Raw genomic sequence first — 20,104 nt, 5'->3', positions numbered from 1 at the left:
AAGTTCAGTGGGGCATGTTTTTTCACTGCTTACGGGAATTACTCTTAGACGTGAGCGAACACAAGTTGTGGCACAACTATTTAAGAACAACCCTTATATTTGTGGGGTTTGTGAATTGCAGAAACGCAGGGCATAAAATATGCAATAATACAGTTATTATTATCATTACGAGAAGTTTCTTTCGAATACATTTATAATTCAATTAATTTTCAAACTTGAGTTTTCAGGTTCAATTTCTAGTTTTAATTTCCCATTTAAGGGTGCCCAAAATATTCTTATTACTGCTAATCCCTATGATCGGGCACGTAGTCACAAAGCATCCTCAGGCATGCTCATAGCTCATATTAACGTAACATAAACTAGCTCATATTCATGTTACACAAACCATGGAAAATCCTCGCGGCCAGCTTGTATGCGGAGATTTGAACACTCAAAGTTGGTTCGAACTGCAAGAATTCAGTGATTTTATCCACTCAGTGGATAGTGGAGGGAAGTAGAGAGAAAAGAATTTTTAGAATTACATTGCGCTTACGCAATAATCAAACTGATACTGAACTGATATGCTCATCATCAAACCACAAGAGCACACAGGGAAGAATGTCTAAAATTTCTTACAAGGTTACCCATTGAGAGAACAATTCAAGTTATAAAAAGTTACTGGAATAGATTTAAGATGGCATTACCTTCGAAAATTGCATATGGAACGTTGCGCATATATACAAATTGCGCATAAAACGAAAACAGAGCTGTCCAAGTTTTAGTTATAAGGTATTCACACAACTTTAACTACAGAAATAATGTCAAGACAATAATTAAATTATTACACACTTTTTTCAGCATATCCTTTGTCTCCATGCTTGTTAAAACATAGGTTTTGCAAATCATGTCATCCTGGTGAAAGAAAATTAGCACGGATTCAACTTTGACGTATTCCCAAAGGAAAAGGCTTGAAAGCGTATGATTTAGTAACCTAAGAGGCCAGATGTAGAACGTTAAGATTAATATTATAATATTATGTTTATCTTCATAAGTCAAGCGTTTTTAATCATACTATATTTCTGTAGAAGAAATTGAAATCGTCACTGCAAATGTAACATTAAATTCAAGAAATCTGCAAATCAAATCTTTATTTTATTTATTTTTTTTTTTAGTATAATGTATTCCAGAAGAGAGATTTTAATAATGCATTATATAATTTATACCATAATTTTAACATGTATACCAAGTACCAAGTATTATTTTTTAATCTAACAACAATTTATTTCAATACAGCATCTGCTTATTATTCGTCACACAAAAGCATCTTTTTTTTTTTTAATTATTATTCGCCCAACATTTACATATTATTCATCAGCCTGTAAGTTGACTTGAGTTTGATATACAGAGTTTATTACGTTTAAGATTTTGCACAAAAACGCGAACAAATTATTAGTCAAAAACTTCGAGATGTAAAAATCTGAGATCTATTTTTGGAGACCATTGCATTTGAATTTTTATGCTTTTCGTAATCTGTATTTGACCTGCAATGATTAAAGATGGTAAGAAATATACGCACTAAATAGCAGATAAAAAAATTATTGTTTTCATTCTTATTGAATCTTATTTCAATATTATAGAATCACTACAGTTTTTATTTGAACTTCATTTCATATCAAATCTCTTAATCTGATAGATTAATTTACACTTTTAATGCATTTTATGCGATCAGCGTAGTAATATAATACTAATTGTTACTTTTAAAATGTGTCTGCTAATTTAGCGATAAATAGTAATATATATGACTGGTAAAAACATCGATTTAGTATGGATATTTTTCAATTTTTTTTATTTAACTATCTTGTAAATCCTCTTTCTCAATGTCGAAATTCCTTCTGTTTCTCACCAATATTTAACTCTTAAATGCACGTAGTAGTAATTTGGCAACATACTCATATGTAGTCATGTAAATCAAATCAAAACACAAATTTTAGCTTACTGCATAGTGTAATCGATTGAATCCATACTCTTTACGTACTTTGAAAGTTTCAGTGTGGTGGCACCACTAACGGTGTAACGGTCTATATTGTGAGTTGATGTGTACGGTGTGGACATCATCATTTATGTTTACAAATTTTTGATTTTGTGTTTGTTGTTATCTTGATGTATTCAAAGTTTTAAAATTGTTTGAACAAGTTTATAAGGTAAGTATTATTGCATAAAATGGTTATTACACATTTGCCTATCATATTTTTTTGTAAAAGTTAATAATATTTTTTTCAAAAATTGAAATAAAAACTTATTTGTTCAGTAAAACTTATTTTATTTGATATCAATTCTAATGTATTTTTGACTTTAAAAAAATTTTTAAATGCATGCATTTAAGGGCTTCATTTTGGTCTTATTATTATTCATTTTGGTTATATTATGCAGCTTCATTTTGGTCTTCTATTTAAATACAAATGGCTATTTGTTTGAATTACAGCCATGCAAAAGCGGAATTTTATCGATTTTTAAGCTAACTGTCCGTCAACGTGTTTCTGTCTCAAACTTTAACAGATCATTAAACGCATGGATATAAATAACGGTTTACTATTTTCTTTAATTATCAAAACTATACAAAATATTAAAAAGAGACTTTTATGCTGTATTAAATTATTAGCGCATTTTTTTAAAAAAAGAACTAAATTCTTTTATATGCTGCAAAACTATTTTTAACAATTCACTGTATAGTAAAATGATATGGAGAGGGGTGGGAAGCTATGCTTGTATTCAGCATTGACACAGCGTAGGCGTCAACGGTTTTCACAATGCAAAAAGTAGGCTCAGCAAATATTATGGTTGGGCCAACGACTAATAAGCACACAGTGCATGGTCTTACAACGCAGAACATGATCAAACATAAACTCTTACTTTAAAATGTAGTTTCTTTGATGTCGCCGACAAACATGCAGAGGAGGCGGTAATTCTGACACCTCAGCAAATTTACACGCCTACTTAAAACAGCCAGACAATGAAGAATTTTTTTAAATAGATAATAAATCCTTTAAAATTTTGAAATTGCCTTGAACAGATTATTTACTTTTGAAAAATTTTTGCTCCAGACTGGATAAATGTTACAAAGCGCGTTGAGAATTAGAAATTATTTCTTTTAAATATCAGATTTATTTTATTTTCTCTCGCTGCATCATAATATTTTGAAATAAATTTATAGTTCGAATGCCAGTATTTAACAAACATAATTTTTACCTCCAACATGAGAGAAGCTAACATATCAAAAAAGGACAGTAATATACAAGGGAACTAGTTTGCTCATACGGTCTCTAGTTTCCTAGTGCCTTTGACAGGCAATACTGGAATAGAACTAAAACATTAAAAAGGTCATTACCAGAACAGGGCATTCTAAAGTGACACTTCCCTTAATCTCTATTAATCTGCACAGCAAATGGTCAAGGAATCATAGCCAACAGGTACTCTAAAAAAAGCAAGTGCTCTTTTCCTGAATTTTTCTGGGATATTCTTAAGATATTTTAGCCAAAATTGCTTAATATCTGCTTTTAAATGCTGCAGCAGTGAAGACTTAACACCTCGCTGATAAATAATTTCGCACATTAGTACGAATCATCTACCTAATTGTAGATAGATATTGCAGATAATGTATTAATTGTAGTAATAACTAATGTATAATTTTTATTACAGTGCAGCCATTCCTTTTTAAGCCAATTTTTCAGCCTTTTAATGTACAGCAAGTGGGTAATAACGAAAGTACACGAATTCTTTGACTAAATACCCGGGCCGGATTAAGATCTTTAGATGCCCTAAGCCCGTGGTGTCAAACTCATGGCCTGCGGGCCGCATCCACGATCTAAAAATAGGCCATGGGTCAGATTTACCAAGCATTTTTCAAGACACAGATACACAATAATAATAATAATAATAATAATAATAATACCTCATAGGAAAAAAATTCAAATCTATATTTAGTTTCTATTTCAAATCTAAAATTTGGTAGCGGTAAGACACTTTCGTTAGCTTCACTTTGTAATCCAAGTATACTGACAGGTAAAAATAAAATTTTCAGAATGATATTTATTTAAAATAGTTCTAACACGTTTAATTAATCATAAAATAATTTACTTAAAATAACTTACATAAAATAATTAACTAAAAAAAGTTATGAAAACTTTCTAGAGAAAATTTTTCAAGTAGGATAAAACTTGAGAATAAATAATGACACCTTAGTCTCTTTCTCTTATTTAATAATTTTTTTCTTCGACGCATAACTAAAAATATATGTGTTTCTATGTAAATAATTATAAACATCTTTTATTCCTTACTGCAGCTGGAAACTTGATGCCGTTTTGATTTCATCTTGTAGCCTAGGAAAAAAATTACTGGAAATTATTTTCTTCATCTTGGATTACATTGATGCTTATCAGTCAATCATGTTCTTTTTTCTTATTAATTTTCAATTGTGAAGAAACGCTGTTTACATATGAACGTGTTCCTAAACAAAGAGGTTATTCATACTATAAGAATTCGTACCTGATTTATTTTCTGACGGGCACGAATAAAAGTTAATAAAATCTGTACCTTCAAAACTTTAAATAAAATTTATATTACATTGCAAATTAGCTCCATTTATATATTTTTTCATGCGTTATTTCTGTCTTGCGGTTCTGGTTTAGCTGCACCATGCATCCCATGATAAAACATTCCACGAAATTTTTTGGTGCGCACTTTCCTGAATACCTAATTCTTACGCTCCCTTACCTTGTTGGCGTAAGCACCGTGCTTAGATTGCTAATTGGTTAATTCAGCCCTACTCTATACTGGCATATCTAGTTCCGATTGTTGCAGTTTTTTATCACTAACATGTTTTTATCACTAACATGTAATAATGTTCTGAACTGAAAAAGCCGTAAAATCCTGTTTCTGTGAAACTTACGTTTGAGATCGAGTATATATGCTTGAAGAGTCATATAAACAGCATCAGTTTATTAAAATGTAAAGAAATTGCAGAAATACGTAAATATAACGCGACGACATGCTAACTGCGCGCTTCATATGGAAATTAAAAATGCCTTAAATCCGTTTCCCAGGGATGATTAATTAATTCTCAAAATGGTAATTAAATAACACGTCACAGAGAATTACGCGACCCCAATGCATTCCGATATGCTCTAGAATCTCGCATTTCAATAATTTAGGACAACAGAAAGGATTACGATGCAAATAATCGTATCGACGGTTCTGCACCTAATTTTAGAATTGATCAGTGATTTGCGATGATGTAATCTTTAGCTAATGACTGTGTTTAAAAAGATATTTGGTTCTGCGCCAACAATTTGAAAGACAGAAATTATGAAATTTTATATTATTTCAGTTATGTTGATTTACGAGAAAGAAAAAAAATATAAAAATGACGCAAAAGATATATTTTCTTCTTCTGCCTTCCCCCCCTTTTTTTAGGAGAGGAAAGTAATTTGTGGTCATATTTGCTTTCATAAATAGGGAACACCATAAATTTATACATCACATTTTTCAAATAATGTTCCTTTTGAATACATTTCGGATGAAACGGACATAAATGCTCTTCTAATTCGTTTTCATTTAATTCGGTTACAGAAAATGATATTTAGGCATAAAAACATTCGCAAAAATTACATAAATATTTACAAAAATAACATTCAAACATATAAATATTCTCAGTATTTATTTCATTACATTTATTATTTTAGCATATTAAAGCAACAATTATTATTGTAATGCATTAAACCAATCTCCCATAAATGAAATACATAATGCACGTTGAAAAATGAATGGCGTGCATGATTAGTCATTTGCAAAAAGTCAATTTATAACAAACATGAAACCGAAAAAACACCTTAAAATAATTTTATAAACGGCCTTAAGTTTCCAATTTCAGAAACACTCTCCAAGAACATTTATTAATATCAGTGACCAAGATTTGCTTTTAGGCAAAAATTTACCTTTTTGGGGGGTGGAGGGGATAATTTGCTAAAATTTTCGGCATTTCAGTGTTGGCAGTTTATTTACTTTTCACGAAAAAATTTTAAAAGCATGAAAACTCATCTACTGAACACGACGCAGGTATAATACTGCAGTTTACTGTAAATAAACATTCTGACAATGAATGCTGGATGTTATAGCAGCTAGGAAATGAAATTCTAAATTTAACATCTCATACCCAAAGAAATTTGCATAGAGATAACTGCATGCAAAGAAAATAGTTGGTCAACACTTTCTAAATACGAACTGTCTGGACATAACACTGTTGACAGTACACCTACTACCAAACAAAGAAGTCTTTTTAAAATCGAATATTCACGGCATCACCCATCAACCGCCATTAGATGAGATCCAGCCGCACAGTCAAGATGTTCGCCAACAGCTTTGAATGTCAGATCGGAACAAAATTAATAATAAACTAAAAAAAAAAAAACTGACTGGGTAGTAGTTGATGCAGGGAGAGAGAGAGAGAAAAGGCTTAAATACATGTATACATGCACGCCGTCTTGGCCTTGACCCTCTTTTCCTCTTTGGTGGCAATGGGGTGGTCTCTGACGCTGCTCGGCTGAACAGACTAACCGATAAGAGCAATTTCTACAACTAGGAAGAAATCTGATGGGAAGTTGGGAGGCAAAGGCGTCGCTGGACACGGTAGCGTAATTCTGTTAGATCCACTTCTTGCCTGAAGGTGGGCAGATAAACATTTCAAAAGAACAGGAAAAGGATTACTTTAAATATTCTTGATGACTGCTATTATACTTTCAAAGTGAAGACAGAGAATGGTCTGGAACTTGGTATTTTTGCGCAATAAATTTTAAATGTTAATTAATCATGCAAAAAAAAAAAGACCATCAAATGTAAATGAATTTTGTACAATCTGAAGTATACTCGAAATGGAAAAAAAAATCTATCATGTGCTCAGTTTGTTCGACAAGGTTTTTGTAAAAGGATGCCAGGATTTCAAAAAATATATAATATACAACTACCAATGATGCAGTCTGAATAAAGGATTCCACCCAGAATCATCCGGTCGCATTAAAAAAGCGTATACTTTTCGTAACTAAATAAATAAAATAGCAGCTGCCAGAAAAAAGATATGATTTTTCAAAATAACATAATAAGAGTAGCATTCTATTATTCTTCAAAGGATGATTTACTCCAGAGAATAAATAGGGTATGTGAAAGTTGCCCTAGTAAGTCATGCTCTATTTGGCTGTCATTTAACGGTTAATTTCAGGTAATAGGGCTTTGGAAACTAATGAGAGGAGTACTGATAATTCTTTTACTTATAGAACACATTGTTGCACTAGTTCACATAGACTCTGAACATCGTGCAATTAAAATGTTCAAATATGCCTGAGGGTAACATATTTCTGTCAGCAGCGTCTTCATCTGTGGATGGGATGATGTATTCAAATGCAACACATAGCAGAAATCATACTGAATATAAGACATGAATATAAAGGCTCATGATGCTGTTAAATCTAATATGATGCTTAAAAAACACTTCGACAAGCATTTAGGCATAATTGGATGAAATAATATTTTAGAGTGATATTCTCTGGAAAATCACTAACCTCACCCTCGCAGCATAAGTTTACTTTTTCTTCGTAAGCAGAATAAGCGCCAGGAAAAGGAATGTACAGTGTTCTCAAATATCATCCCCTATGGAGTTTTCATAAACACTGAAACAGAACTGGATAAGTCAAACCGGTTTATGGTAAAAATAAATACATTCATTTTCCTTGTTCGAAATGGCTATGAGACTGAGAACCGTGAATTTCAAACTTTTAATTTAACTTTTTTTAAAAGAGTAAAGTTCTAAAACTTGAATTCAATTACAAAAGCTTTTTGCTTATATGGGTGCGTCTTTTGCCAAAATTTTGTTAATTGTACGTATATGTTACTATTCTATCAGAGCCATTTACTTTGCAAAATTTTAACTTGAATAATAAGTTTTGGGTTTCATTCTCATTAATAGTTAGTTTAAATTTAAACCTTAGTTCTGTTTTTATATAATGCTTACCACCAACCGTTGAACGCTGGTAGTTCGATCCGAGTTCAAACCCGACTAAATGACTGCCTTCATGGATGTTTTCGAGGTTTTTCCATATGTAACGTGGATAACAGGCAACTTTCTTTCAAAATTCTTCTAAGCATCCCTTTCCCTAGTAGAAGAATGAAGGCAATCTCCTTAGGCAGACAACATTCGCTTCCTTGCCAGACTCTAAATAATCCAATCCAATTCGTTCTGCCTCTGTATTAAGATATACAAGCACAAAAGCTACAAATCATTACCAAAATTTCTTGTTGTTGACTAATGCTCACTTGTCTGACCTATAGTCAGCCCAAGCCTACGAAATTCCTCGTGACAAAGAGCGCAAGATTTCGCATGCCGTTGGCAACAGCCTTGAGCACCTTACAGGTGACAGTGCGACTTAGCTCAGTTCCATCCCCAATTCTGACGAAGAGCAAGCGGGGGGGGGCGACGGGTCCGAGGTTCTCCCACACACCTCTTCCCCTACCACTAATCTCTCGAGAGGACCTTCGACTCGCCGCATATTCGGAGTGCCCCCCATATCTCACGGACACTATACATATACAAACATCCATGCCTTCTCCAGGATTCAAATCAGGGCCCTTCGGTACGGCAGTCAGCGACGCTAACCATTATATCCTTTGAGCGGCCCAAAATTTCTAACCTAGCCTTTGCGAAGGAGCGAAGTCAGTGCTTGGAAAGCAACCTAACATTGAGCCGTTATAAACTGATAGTTTGTTTAAATTTCAACCACAAACATAAATTGGCGGAAGTATTTTGATTAGACTATTCACAAAATCCGTAAGCATAAGGATAACATTCGTTGAGGACCGTATTTACGTTACACAAGAGGATCGTACTTTATATAAGGAATAGTAATTTTGCATGTAAACACTACAAATTGCATTAAATCCTTTATTTTGCAATAATAGTTCTCTCTATCTACCAACTGCTTATCACACTTTGACCTGTTATTACCTGGTTGTATCTTACTTTAGTTACTTACTTCCTGAACGAATAATAAAGCATCAATACCAGCAATGTCCAGTCTTTCCAGTTTGGTAAAGAAAAAGTTTATTATTGGCTACGAGCTATCAACTTTACTCACACAGCAACTAACATACGAAAATAATTTAGTATTTAGATCTCGAAGATGTAACTCCTAGCAACACATTAAAACAAAGCAAAAAATATCGAAAGTACGAATAAAACAAAATTCTAATACAGTCACTCATTTTGCATTTCCCGGCAAAAGTGACAGGTTTCCATAAGTGAACAAAGAATTTTACACTTCCTTCCTTCCTTCCGTTTTTCCACTTAGCAAAAAGAGAAGCAATACCTGATTGGATGCAAGCAAAATCACTTTCGATTTGCAAATTACTGGAATAAATTATTTAATACAAACAAAAAGCAAATTAATACTTCTTCTCACAGTGCACGGAAGAAATTTAAATATAATGACGGCAGAGTGTGATCATCTATCTCCAAATAAAAACAATTCACTTCCCAGTTACGATGCAGATACTTTTGAAATTACTTGTTTTATAAACAATTAATATAAGAAGTATAATGCTCCTTCACTGCAATGTAGAGAATGGTTGATAATAATAAGACCCACGCTATATGATTACCAGCGTTACGAAGGGTGTCCCCAACATTAACATAGCAGATGAAAATTAATGCATTTAATAGTAAATTTAAAAGAGCATTTGCAGAATCATAACGTTATTTTGAAGCAGGAGTTGAGAAAAATAAACAATGCACTCGCTAGGACTCGAACCCTGGACGCGTAGAGTACAGTCTGTGTATCATAAGGAAAGCTCTCGCCATTTAGTCTGCAGCTGTCTGTTGCCGAAGAAACGAGCCTTGACCCATTTTACGTAGGGGTATCTTGAAGATTTACTTTTCAGTTCGCCATCTTGGCGTATTTAAAGATGAACTGGCAACCCCTGGTTCGGCCCTATTTGAAATATACTAGCCCTGTTGCTATAGCGACCGCCACCCACCAGACACGGTGGCGGAGCTGTTCTTCTCGTAGACAGACAGTATGCTACCAATTACGCCTTATACACTTTTATGCATTTCGGTCAAAAAATTACGTAACAGAATATCAACACTTGGGAAAAAATATACATATTTAGTTGTACTATATGCTCATGGATCTGTCATTCAGAACTGAATCATATATATTTATTTATTCATGTGTACCTAGCGTATAAACATTTAAATAAGGTGATAATAAATATGATCGGAAGATATAGTTACTACTTTTAATGTGAATGTAAAATATATATGTACGTTTTACAAGTTTGCTAAAAACAATTTGTAAATATTTTTCATTCCTCTGTAAAATTTTTCATTTAATTTTTTTTTTTTCCATTTCTCTGCAAAATCCTTAAATTTTTTCTATATTTCTATATCTTCCTTAAAATTTTTATTCACAGATACAGACCATAGTTTCTCTTCAAAACAACATTATTATGAGATGGCGTTCTTCGGAAAAAGAGATTCCATTTGAAGAAACACTAAGCGCATTTATCCGGCACTGTTTTTTATCTACGTAACGGTAACAAAATAACAGTTTTAATTTTTAGCCGACACTCGCATAACAATTAAATACCTGATGTCCAATCACATCATAATAGAGAAGTACTTCAACTAGAAATCATATTAATTGAAAATACACTCTGGGTCAGAAAAGAGACAGTATAGAAATTGGAAAAAGTAAACAGGATTTCGAGCTTTGACACGGAGATTCCTAACAAGGTTGCACCGATTGACGTCAACTATCAGAAGACCTAAGGGTATTAGCCGAATTCCTCACAAGAAACCGAGTTCGAAATTGGATCAGACAGATAGAAGGCGCCACCGTAGAATAACAGTCGTTGAAAATGTTTACACATTTGTACAAATTTAGAAAGGATGAAAGTTTTAAACAAAATATTCGTAAAGGTTGTATTTTCAAAACGTTCTAAAACTTTGATTACGTGTCATAGAAACTGATGTCAATCCAAACGCTGAAGCTCCTTTATCTATCTTCCAAATTAAAAGAAAAGTAGATTGCTTGTCACTGTAACAAAATATGCCATTTTAAAACAAGATATATTTTACGGTCAGGAAGATTAGAATTATATTTATTTACGAACCCGGCTTCCATGCAATAATTACAAAACTTTTTTCATAGATCAGTTATAAATAAGTATTTATGCTCAGTTATTATACAACTAGGCATAAATACTTATAACTACGTGTATAAATACTAGTAACTTATAACTATAATAAATACTGATAATAATTATAAGTAAGGTTGTAAGAACAAACGAAAAAAGACCAATTTTGGCCAAAATTTTGCGCATTGTGCTGCAAAATTAAGGAAATTAGAAGATAAATTTTAGTACGCACGCCAAAAAGTTACCAAAACCTTAGGCTCCGTGAAAACTCCAACATAAGCATATTTAGTTACTATGAAATGTGTCAAAGAGGATATATTGATAACTATAATAAATACTAATAATATATATTGATAACTACTATAATAAATACTAATAATATATACTAATAATATATAACTAAACGTATATAACAGAGGTTCTCGACCTTTTTCGCTTGATATATTTCTATCACCTTTGCTAAAAGATCATTCCCTCTCCTTGAAATATCCAATATATACATTTATTTAAATTTAGATTACTTTCTAACGTATTTTATAAACTAAACAATAAAAAGTATAGAAAATGCTGGTGAATACCATAACTGGACTTTTCTTTTTATATTCATTAACTAAAACTAAGTATGTAATAGCTAAGTAACACGCTGACTACATTTCCCCCTGAAACTATGAATTCGCAGGTTAAGAATTTTTGATACATACTATAGTAAGCATAAGTATTAAAAACTTTTCTTAGTATGTACTTTGCTTCGAAATTTCACTTTTCTCTACTACATTCATGTAATATGCTGTAAGGATTATGTTAATTTTATTAACAGTTAAATTTTGAGTTAAACTTCCTTTCCTATCGATTCTTAATCAACTTACCACTTCCGGCCAGAACGTAGTTTTAGAATGAGGTCTGAACGCTAATGAAGAAGAGCGGTATATAAACACGAAGTCCTTCTCTCTAAGGGAGAGAGATACCAGATATTCTGGCTGCACGCGTCCGCCTTTTTAGGCTACTCTCTCGTAAGCTTTCATTACGCTCGGCCGTACTTTAGACCCTCGATAGCTTCGCAGTCAATTAGCGTTAAGGGGCCAACTCTGTTAGAATCTTGATAGCTTCGGCTATATCTCTTTAGTTAAGATTAGTTTAGTTTGATTCTTAGTTTCTTAAGATCAAGCCCAAGTGTCGGCTTTATTGTACAACTCCAAAACGGAGTTCTGTTAAATCTCTTTTTGAATAATAAAGGGTTATTTTACCCTTCTATCTTGTTATTTCCTGTCACACGAACTCAAGTGATTATTCGCTTATCAGTTTTTAAGATTCTTCACTTTCAACAGTAACTTAGAATTACACAGTGGAGAATCCTACTATGTACAAAATAATATACAGTGACAACAGTAAAAATAAAATTCCATACCAAGACGTGCACTGGAATTACCTAAACAATTGTTTCCTTTTTTTTAAGATTTTAATGTAATTGTTTATATTTATTGTATCCTACTAAGAAATGTCATTTTCGAAAATGGTAATAAAAATTAAATAACAGTAATTTACGGGAAATAACGAAAAATTGCAAAAAATGGGGAAAGTATTCATTCAGGTACCATAAAATACTCCCTTCTACCATCCAAGATACAAAATCATTAAATTACTAACTAATCTCTTTTCTAAAACCAAATATATCTTCAGAAAAAAAAAAAAAAATACAATAGCGAATCACTATAACTTGACAAAAAGAAGATCATTTCGGGTAAGCAGGTCATTAAAGTAATGCAACTATTTATTAGCCTCCTTTCTTTTTATCCTTAAAAATCTTAAATTTGCAGAAGACAATAGGTATACAATCTGAAAATACTTCATACAGGCGCCATTATATGAGCACCTTTAATTTTAAAACATGTTTTAATCGCCTCTCTTAGACCATTTGTGTTAAGTAACTTAATAAATGCCTGTCATGTTCGGATGGCTAATGGCATTTGACAACGAAGGACAGTTGTCACTCTTTCGATAAAAACTCGTCAAGAAAGACAACCTTGGGAAATGGAAAACCTTGGTTGAACTGGACGACTAAGCATCACGTACTGGCAGCTATGCAAATTATTTTCATATGTACTAAAGTTTTTGCTAAAAGCTTCAGACATTTGCCACTGGCTTACACGATAGAACCTAGTTTATCTGAATTAACTAGGGCAAAGCGTTTCCACATAAGATTTTTTTTTGGGGGGGGGGGTAGCAGTAGCAACTATTTTCGAAGATTTAAAATTCAAATTATAACAATATGCAAACACACAAAGAAAAAAGAAAAGAGTATCAGCACTTTTGTAATAGTAAGTGCCATGCTTGTTCAAACACTCATTCCAGTGGGGCGCAAGCCTGATGAAATTATACTCATTCAAAGAATGTAGTGGACACAGGAGATATCATCATGGATAGCAGCTTACATTTCAGCGTCTCAAGTAAACTAGTTGATAATATAGGATCATGTGCCAACTCTTTAAGCTGTAATGCAGCTGAAATTTGATGGAGCATTATTCCCTTTTCGTGCGTTCTATAATGTGGCTATATGTTTCAGAACACACATTGTTGTTGATTCTAAGTGTTTGTGTCATTCTCAATATTTTGGCCTATTCTTTAATTTGAGCAAGAATTAGAGTAGATAAACCATACACCTGTTGCATTTCCTGGTAAACTGATGCGTTCCCGTCACTTCTATAACTAGGATTCAGATTATACCACGTTGCTAAAATTTGTATGCTTCCATTTCCCATCACTTTCATGCGTACTACTTACTGATCGTAGTTATGAATGTTTTACATTATATAATGATATTTTATGTCAACTGAGTAGAATATTATGAAGTCAGCAGAGAAGAGGGAAACAAGCTCTACTCGATTTTACAATCCAAGTAATGCGAAATTTTACGGGCCTCATCTTTTTAGTTTGATGTAAGTAAAAAAAAACTGTCTACGGTCATTTGATCAACATCGAAGCACGCTTTAATGCTATTGGTTGTTGTAAATCACCACTCGATCTCTTCCATTGGACTTCTAATATTATCTTTGTTCATTCTTTACACTTTCAGTCTCAAGTCTCTCACGAGTATTTCACTTTAACGTATCTTGAAGATGACATGCCTCTGGCCAAGTACTAAGGTACTACGCATTGGTTTCTAATATAATTTTTATAAATTACCTCACTAGCTCATATAAAAGGAAGGACTACAATTTACGTTTTACAAGAACAAAATACTTCAGGTATTCTGCATATGTGAACTTGATTCGCTGAAAGTGTTTTGCAACGAAGTGTGTTGTGTTGTTGTGCCTTCTCTCTCTTGCCTAACAGTAACATCAGAACAAACCCACGACATTCATCGTGGCAAGGAGAGCAAAACTGCGTCTGTCGTTGGCAAGAGCCCTGAGCAGCATACAATTGACACTACGTCTTTGCTGAATTCCTCCCCCAATTTTAATGGAAAGCACCGCGGGGGGGACGGTTCCGAGGGTCTTCCACTCCTCTTCCCTTACCATCAACCTCTCAAGAGGACTTTCGCCTAGCCGCATACTTAGAATACTCCTTGCCGCACAGACACTATATATTTACAAACAACCATGTCTTCTCCGAGATTCGAACCCGGGCCCTTAGGTACGGCAATCACTTCCCCGGTTGGGCGGCTTACAAGAAAGTTAATGGTCTCACTCCCCACACTTTAAGGTATCAGTAAGTGCGTATTTTTCGAACGTAAAATTTAAAAAACAAATGATAAATTAACACCTTTTAAATGTTCAATTACCTATATTGATAAAGTACTATTTTCTGAAGTTCATTTTAAAAGAAAAAAAAAAACCTTGTCTTATATTCGAGCCAATACAGAATTTTTAATTTAATGAACTTCTAACTAGATACATGCTACAAAACTATTACCGCTTTAGAATTACAAAATCTATAACAAGGGATAAGTTTTAGGAGAAAAATATTAACGTATTTCGCATATAAATAATATTTTTTAACACATTCGCCATTTAAGTGGTTGGGTTCATTATAATTAATAAACTATCAATAATGGTTTATTAATTTGGTAATTTACTGTTGTAAGTAGGATACAGGTGTTGGAAGAAAATAAAGAGTCGAAACGAAAAAACCTTTTTGCTGCTACAGTTTTCCAATTTCGTGAGAATACAGCATATGTGTTATCATACGTGTTATATAAGCTGCAATGACCGACGCCCCGTCCAAAAATCTGGAAATCCGTAAGATCTAGGAATTTAATCTTTCCAAGCGGCTCATACAGTACAACATGCTTTGATATAATAGAATCATTTTTATAAACTTACTATGTTGATACGTTACTACATTATAGGTATGCTTATTGGCCTTGTGGGCCGTAATAAGCTCATAAGAAAATAGGCCTCTGACGGTGCGTTAAGGTTCAATGCGTAGAAAGTGAAATTCTAAAGCGGAAAATCGAAAACACGTAAACTTACATATCAATATCAAAGTATTTTGTCTGTTTTACAGGACTCTACAAATTTCATTCTCTTATGAAAATTTGAAATGCACTTTTGCATGGAAAAACACGTCGGAAAAAAAGAAATACACGCGATAAGAAAATAGCACTGCTCGAACTGTTTTAAAAACATTTATGCTGTGTTTCTAGTTTTAATAAGTTTAAAATATACTGGGAATAAAAAAATCTTAGTTTAAAATTTTACTTTTCAATACAAATAAAATTAGACATCCAGCTTATTATTATTATACTTTAATAACTATGCAATAACTATCATTTAAAAACTAACATCAAAATTCAAAATTTTCTTCACATAAATTTGTATCAGGTAACTGGACACTACACAGAAAAAGAATATTTTTTTTAAAGATAATTATACTCATTTAATGGTTAGTTCTTTTGGAAATTTGTAAATTTGTTTCCAATGATTTGTTCGTATGTTTCTAGTTATTCATTTTGTCTCCCAAGGACTTGGTTTAATTGCAGTGCATTCAGTAACAACCCCCTTCCTTGCTTCGCGAGATTAATTTGTGACTACTACCCATTCAGGTTTTTAAAAGCTAAGACTCACTCTCCCAAGGACTTCCGAAACCAAGGACTACACCATGTCCGAGATAAGCAAAGGGCATTAACATAATCTTTACCTAGCAAGATATATATATATATATAAATTCCAGCTTTCTGCTTGATTAGTATGCTACATAAGCATACAAGTAATTGCTCATAAAACGAGTTTCTTTTTTCTCTAAAACTAACGGTTTTTTTGTTTCGATGGAATTTTTTGACAAAACATATTCTATATTGATCCACAGTACATTAGAATTAATTGCTTTAAAATAATGTTCCCCTTACTAAACGTAAGAATATCATTTTTTACCATCATTTCAGTAAATTCAGTATTATTTTTCAGGCATGAATTAAAATCTTTTTTCACCTCATTTCATCTTAATTGCATTTCAATTTTTTTGAGCTGACAAAAGTCATAATTGGACGGTTAAGCGGTAATTAATTAATTGAATGCCAAAAATAAGTGATGGTTACTAGCCTTGAGGAGGAAATGCCTTCTGAGAGAATTTTCTAAGGAAAAATAGCTCATATTATATTTAAATTATACGGGAATAAAATTAAAGCCCATGTAGCCGTCTTTCAGCCGACAGGAATCAAACTTAGGGTTAGCTACCAATGCTGTGTGGCTTACAGCCTTCGAGGCAATCGCGGGAAAACTATGCAAAATAACTGTTATAACTGATTATAAGTTATTAAGAAAAAATGCCTCTGGAAGACTTAATTAAAAAATTGACTTCAAATTCTGCTATACATGAAGATGCATACATATACAGAGGCGGATCTAAATACTAAGCAAAAGTAATTCCCTTAATTTATTATTGATAGTTTGTAAAACAGCATTTATATATATATTTAATAACTCCTACAAATGAAATCTAAATGCATTTCACCCCCCCCCCCCATTAAAATTTTTTTGACTAATAATAATTCTCAATTAGAACTCAGTTTCCTATGGATGCCCTGAATGTGCCCAAATTAATTCCCCCCTGCCCACACAAAATACTAATTGATTAAAAAAATTAAAATAATAAAAGGAAAAAATATCTGAAAGGTATTAGATATTAAGACAGCCCAAAAAGGTTTGTTAAGGTTTTTTTACGCTCTCGCCGACTATTTTTAGTGATTTACCGCAAAATGTCGTATCAAAACTAATGTCCCATTCGAGAATAACATCCCTCTTGGGCTATTTAAAGCAAATAGCCCGTTAAAAAAACTGATTTGGTTAAAATAACTGATAGTCGCTATCCATCGATAAAAACATTCGAGTAAATTCTGAAAATGCTTTCCAAAGAATTTCACAACCATTTTTGATAAGACAAAATCTAATCAAATTAAATCAGGATAAATCATTTTTCTATTTTTCTGCCAGAAATTCAAACAACTTGAAGTTTCAGGTGTTGCCAACATTGAAATTTAAATATTCTTTTTGTATTGCTTTAATCAATTATTCGTCATTGAAGAAATAACTTTTAAGATTCAGTTACCTGAAATGGATATGGGAAAGTGCTTACTTTTCATTTCTTAATTTCAGATCGCTTTTTATAAATTAAAAAACATATAATATGAAATTTTAAGCCTATAAAATTTACGTTTATGAAAACATTATTGTTGATAACGTTTATTTGTTCATTTTAAACCATGCTTTCACGATTTGCAGACTTAACATTCTTTTAACTTGTAAGAAGTATTTTTAGATACTCCTCTGAAAAATCTTTTTAAGCTTAGGGATAGGGCGGCTGGTATTTCACTTAGATGTGATATAGTAATATCAACGTATATTAAAAGAATATTTCAATTATATGCACTAGTTTATATATGTTAATACATTTATTTATAAAAGGAAGAAACTGAAATAATCAGGCATTTACATAATAAGAAATGTCGCATTGAATTTCAATCAATTACAAGTGGCAAGATGTATGCATATGATTAAATGTTCTGGGAAACATTAAAAAAAATTGCAAATAAAAAGTTTACGTTTTTCTATAATAAATAATTTCTTCTGTTAGGATTTAAATATAAATTAATAAACATAATGATTAAGTTATTAAGAAATCGTAGAACACTGGTAGTTATATCCGGGTTCGAATCCCGCCGAATAGGCTGGCTGAACAGATTTTTTCGTGGTTTTCCCCACGAAACGTGATAACAAATCAATTTCGCTCAGACATCCCTCCACAAAGGCATCCCTCACCTTCGGCAGATAGCCTTCGTGTGCTTTGCCATAATCAAATTTAAAAAAATCAGTTATTAACTGGCTGAATAGCAGAAAAAAATTTACCTAATTTCTAATGAATTTAATACTTAATTTATATAATTGAATTTCTGTTAACTAATTCATATAACAGAATTTCTGATAATTAATAATTATTTAATATTTTATTAAAACAGAAAAACTTAATATTATAAACTAAACAAAAAAATAATATGTTCCTTATCAAAAATTCATTCTATGTTTATTTATTTGTTTATAATTAAGTGGTCCGCCACTGAGTCTTTAGCTGCAACTGTAGGGCATACTTTAATAGAAAGGTAGAATTAGTAATACTTAATTTAATTGCTAGGCAGATTAATATAGATTTAAGCTGCTGCATAAAAATGCCAATAAAATACATTCAGAAAATAATAATGAAAATAACAATATGTAATTATTAATTTATCATAGAATATACTTATTTTTCTAAACATGAAACGCACATAAAAACATCTACAGATAGCCAGCCTTTTAGCATACTTCACGTTATTGCATCGTATGCATCTGATGGCGCTACGTTTTTTGCCGGGCGGCGCAATCTTTGAGGCTTTTAATTACTGCCGTTCTGAAATTTTCTAAATGTCAAAATTTTGCTGCCTCAGTATTCTTCCGTCCGGTGTGCCTGCACTGGTTCTGTCACCCTCCTTGCATCTTACGATGCTGGTGCATATTTCACCAATCAGGTCATCAATAAAAATAAATAAAGTATATTTATTTTCTACATACTTTACACAAGTAAGAATTTTCAGAATTGCCAGAATGGATGCAGTTTTTAGTATGCTTATGAGAAAAAATCGCGTGTGGGGGAGAAAGGGGGCAGTGTGGCTGTAAACAATAAGTAGCTTCGTACTTTTGGAAGAATTTCTGGTCATTTAAAGTGAAAGAGTTGAAAAAAAATGAAAATTTCGCATTCAGTTAGTATCTGATAAAAGAATAAAATAAATCATAAAAAAATCTGAAATGTTTCATATTTTTAAATTACGTCTAAAGGGACGTTTTTTTAACGTTTTGTGTGTTACCTTTATTTATTAAATATCATATTCTACGTACTCAAACTATAAAATTCAGTTCAACAACAATATCACAATTGCACCTTTAGAATTTCCGATAGTCTCGCGCGCTGGAGATATATATATATATATAAAAAAATTCAATACAGTGTTGCCATTGCTCGATTTGAAATCGTTTAGTTTTTTTTAATCAAATATTTGTGGAAGTTTCACAAAATCTGAAATCAATAAGAAAAAAAATTCCGAATTCAAATTAGGGCTTCCACATACCCATATTCTATGGAAGATTACGTTATTCAAATTTTGATGGCGCTAGGTATCGTTGTTTTATCACAATGCTAGAAACATACATACATCTATGCAGATTCTTCATCATTTAATTTCTTTAAATATAAGACAGGGTGATAATATATGGTGGCAACGATTTGAAAAGTGATACAGCCTTTTAAAGTTTTCGAAGCAAAATTCCAAAAAACGAAATTAATAGTCCTTCAGGGCAAATGAACCCTTTGGACTAACAAAACAATTTAAAAAGTCATAATCAGTTAAAAACGCTTGACTAAA

At 32.3% G+C, this 20,104-nt stretch overlaps 1 protein-coding gene across 5 annotated transcripts in view; it reads right to left on the bottom strand.

Annotated features, from left to right (window-relative positions):
• Positions 1-20,104, bottom strand: part of LOC118181454 (ETS homologous factor-like) — a 212,595-nt gene that overhangs the window by 82,341 nt on the left and 110,150 nt on the right. The window contains exon 1 of one of the 5 annotated variants that reach the window (XM_035350633.2): positions 9,054-9,188. The exons of the other annotated variants lie outside the window; for them this stretch is intronic. Coding sequence (XP_035206524.1) covers positions 9,054-9,076 — 23 coding nt within the window. The 5' untranslated portion in view covers positions 9,077-9,188. Of the gene's footprint in view, positions 1-9,053; positions 9,189-20,104 lie in introns of those variants that run through there. 5 annotated transcript variants of the gene reach the window in all.

The sequence above is a fragment of the Stegodyphus dumicola genome, chromosome 5 (assembly GCF_044657685.1).
Source record: "Stegodyphus dumicola isolate Sdum_Otavi_A_Nest chromosome 5, ASM4465768v1".
Classification (NCBI taxonomy): Eukaryota; Metazoa; Arthropoda; class Arachnida; order Araneae; family Eresidae; genus Stegodyphus; species Stegodyphus dumicola.
The sequence above is the reverse complement of the archived record's forward strand: the minus strand, read 5'-3'. Positions and strand labels throughout refer to the sequence as shown.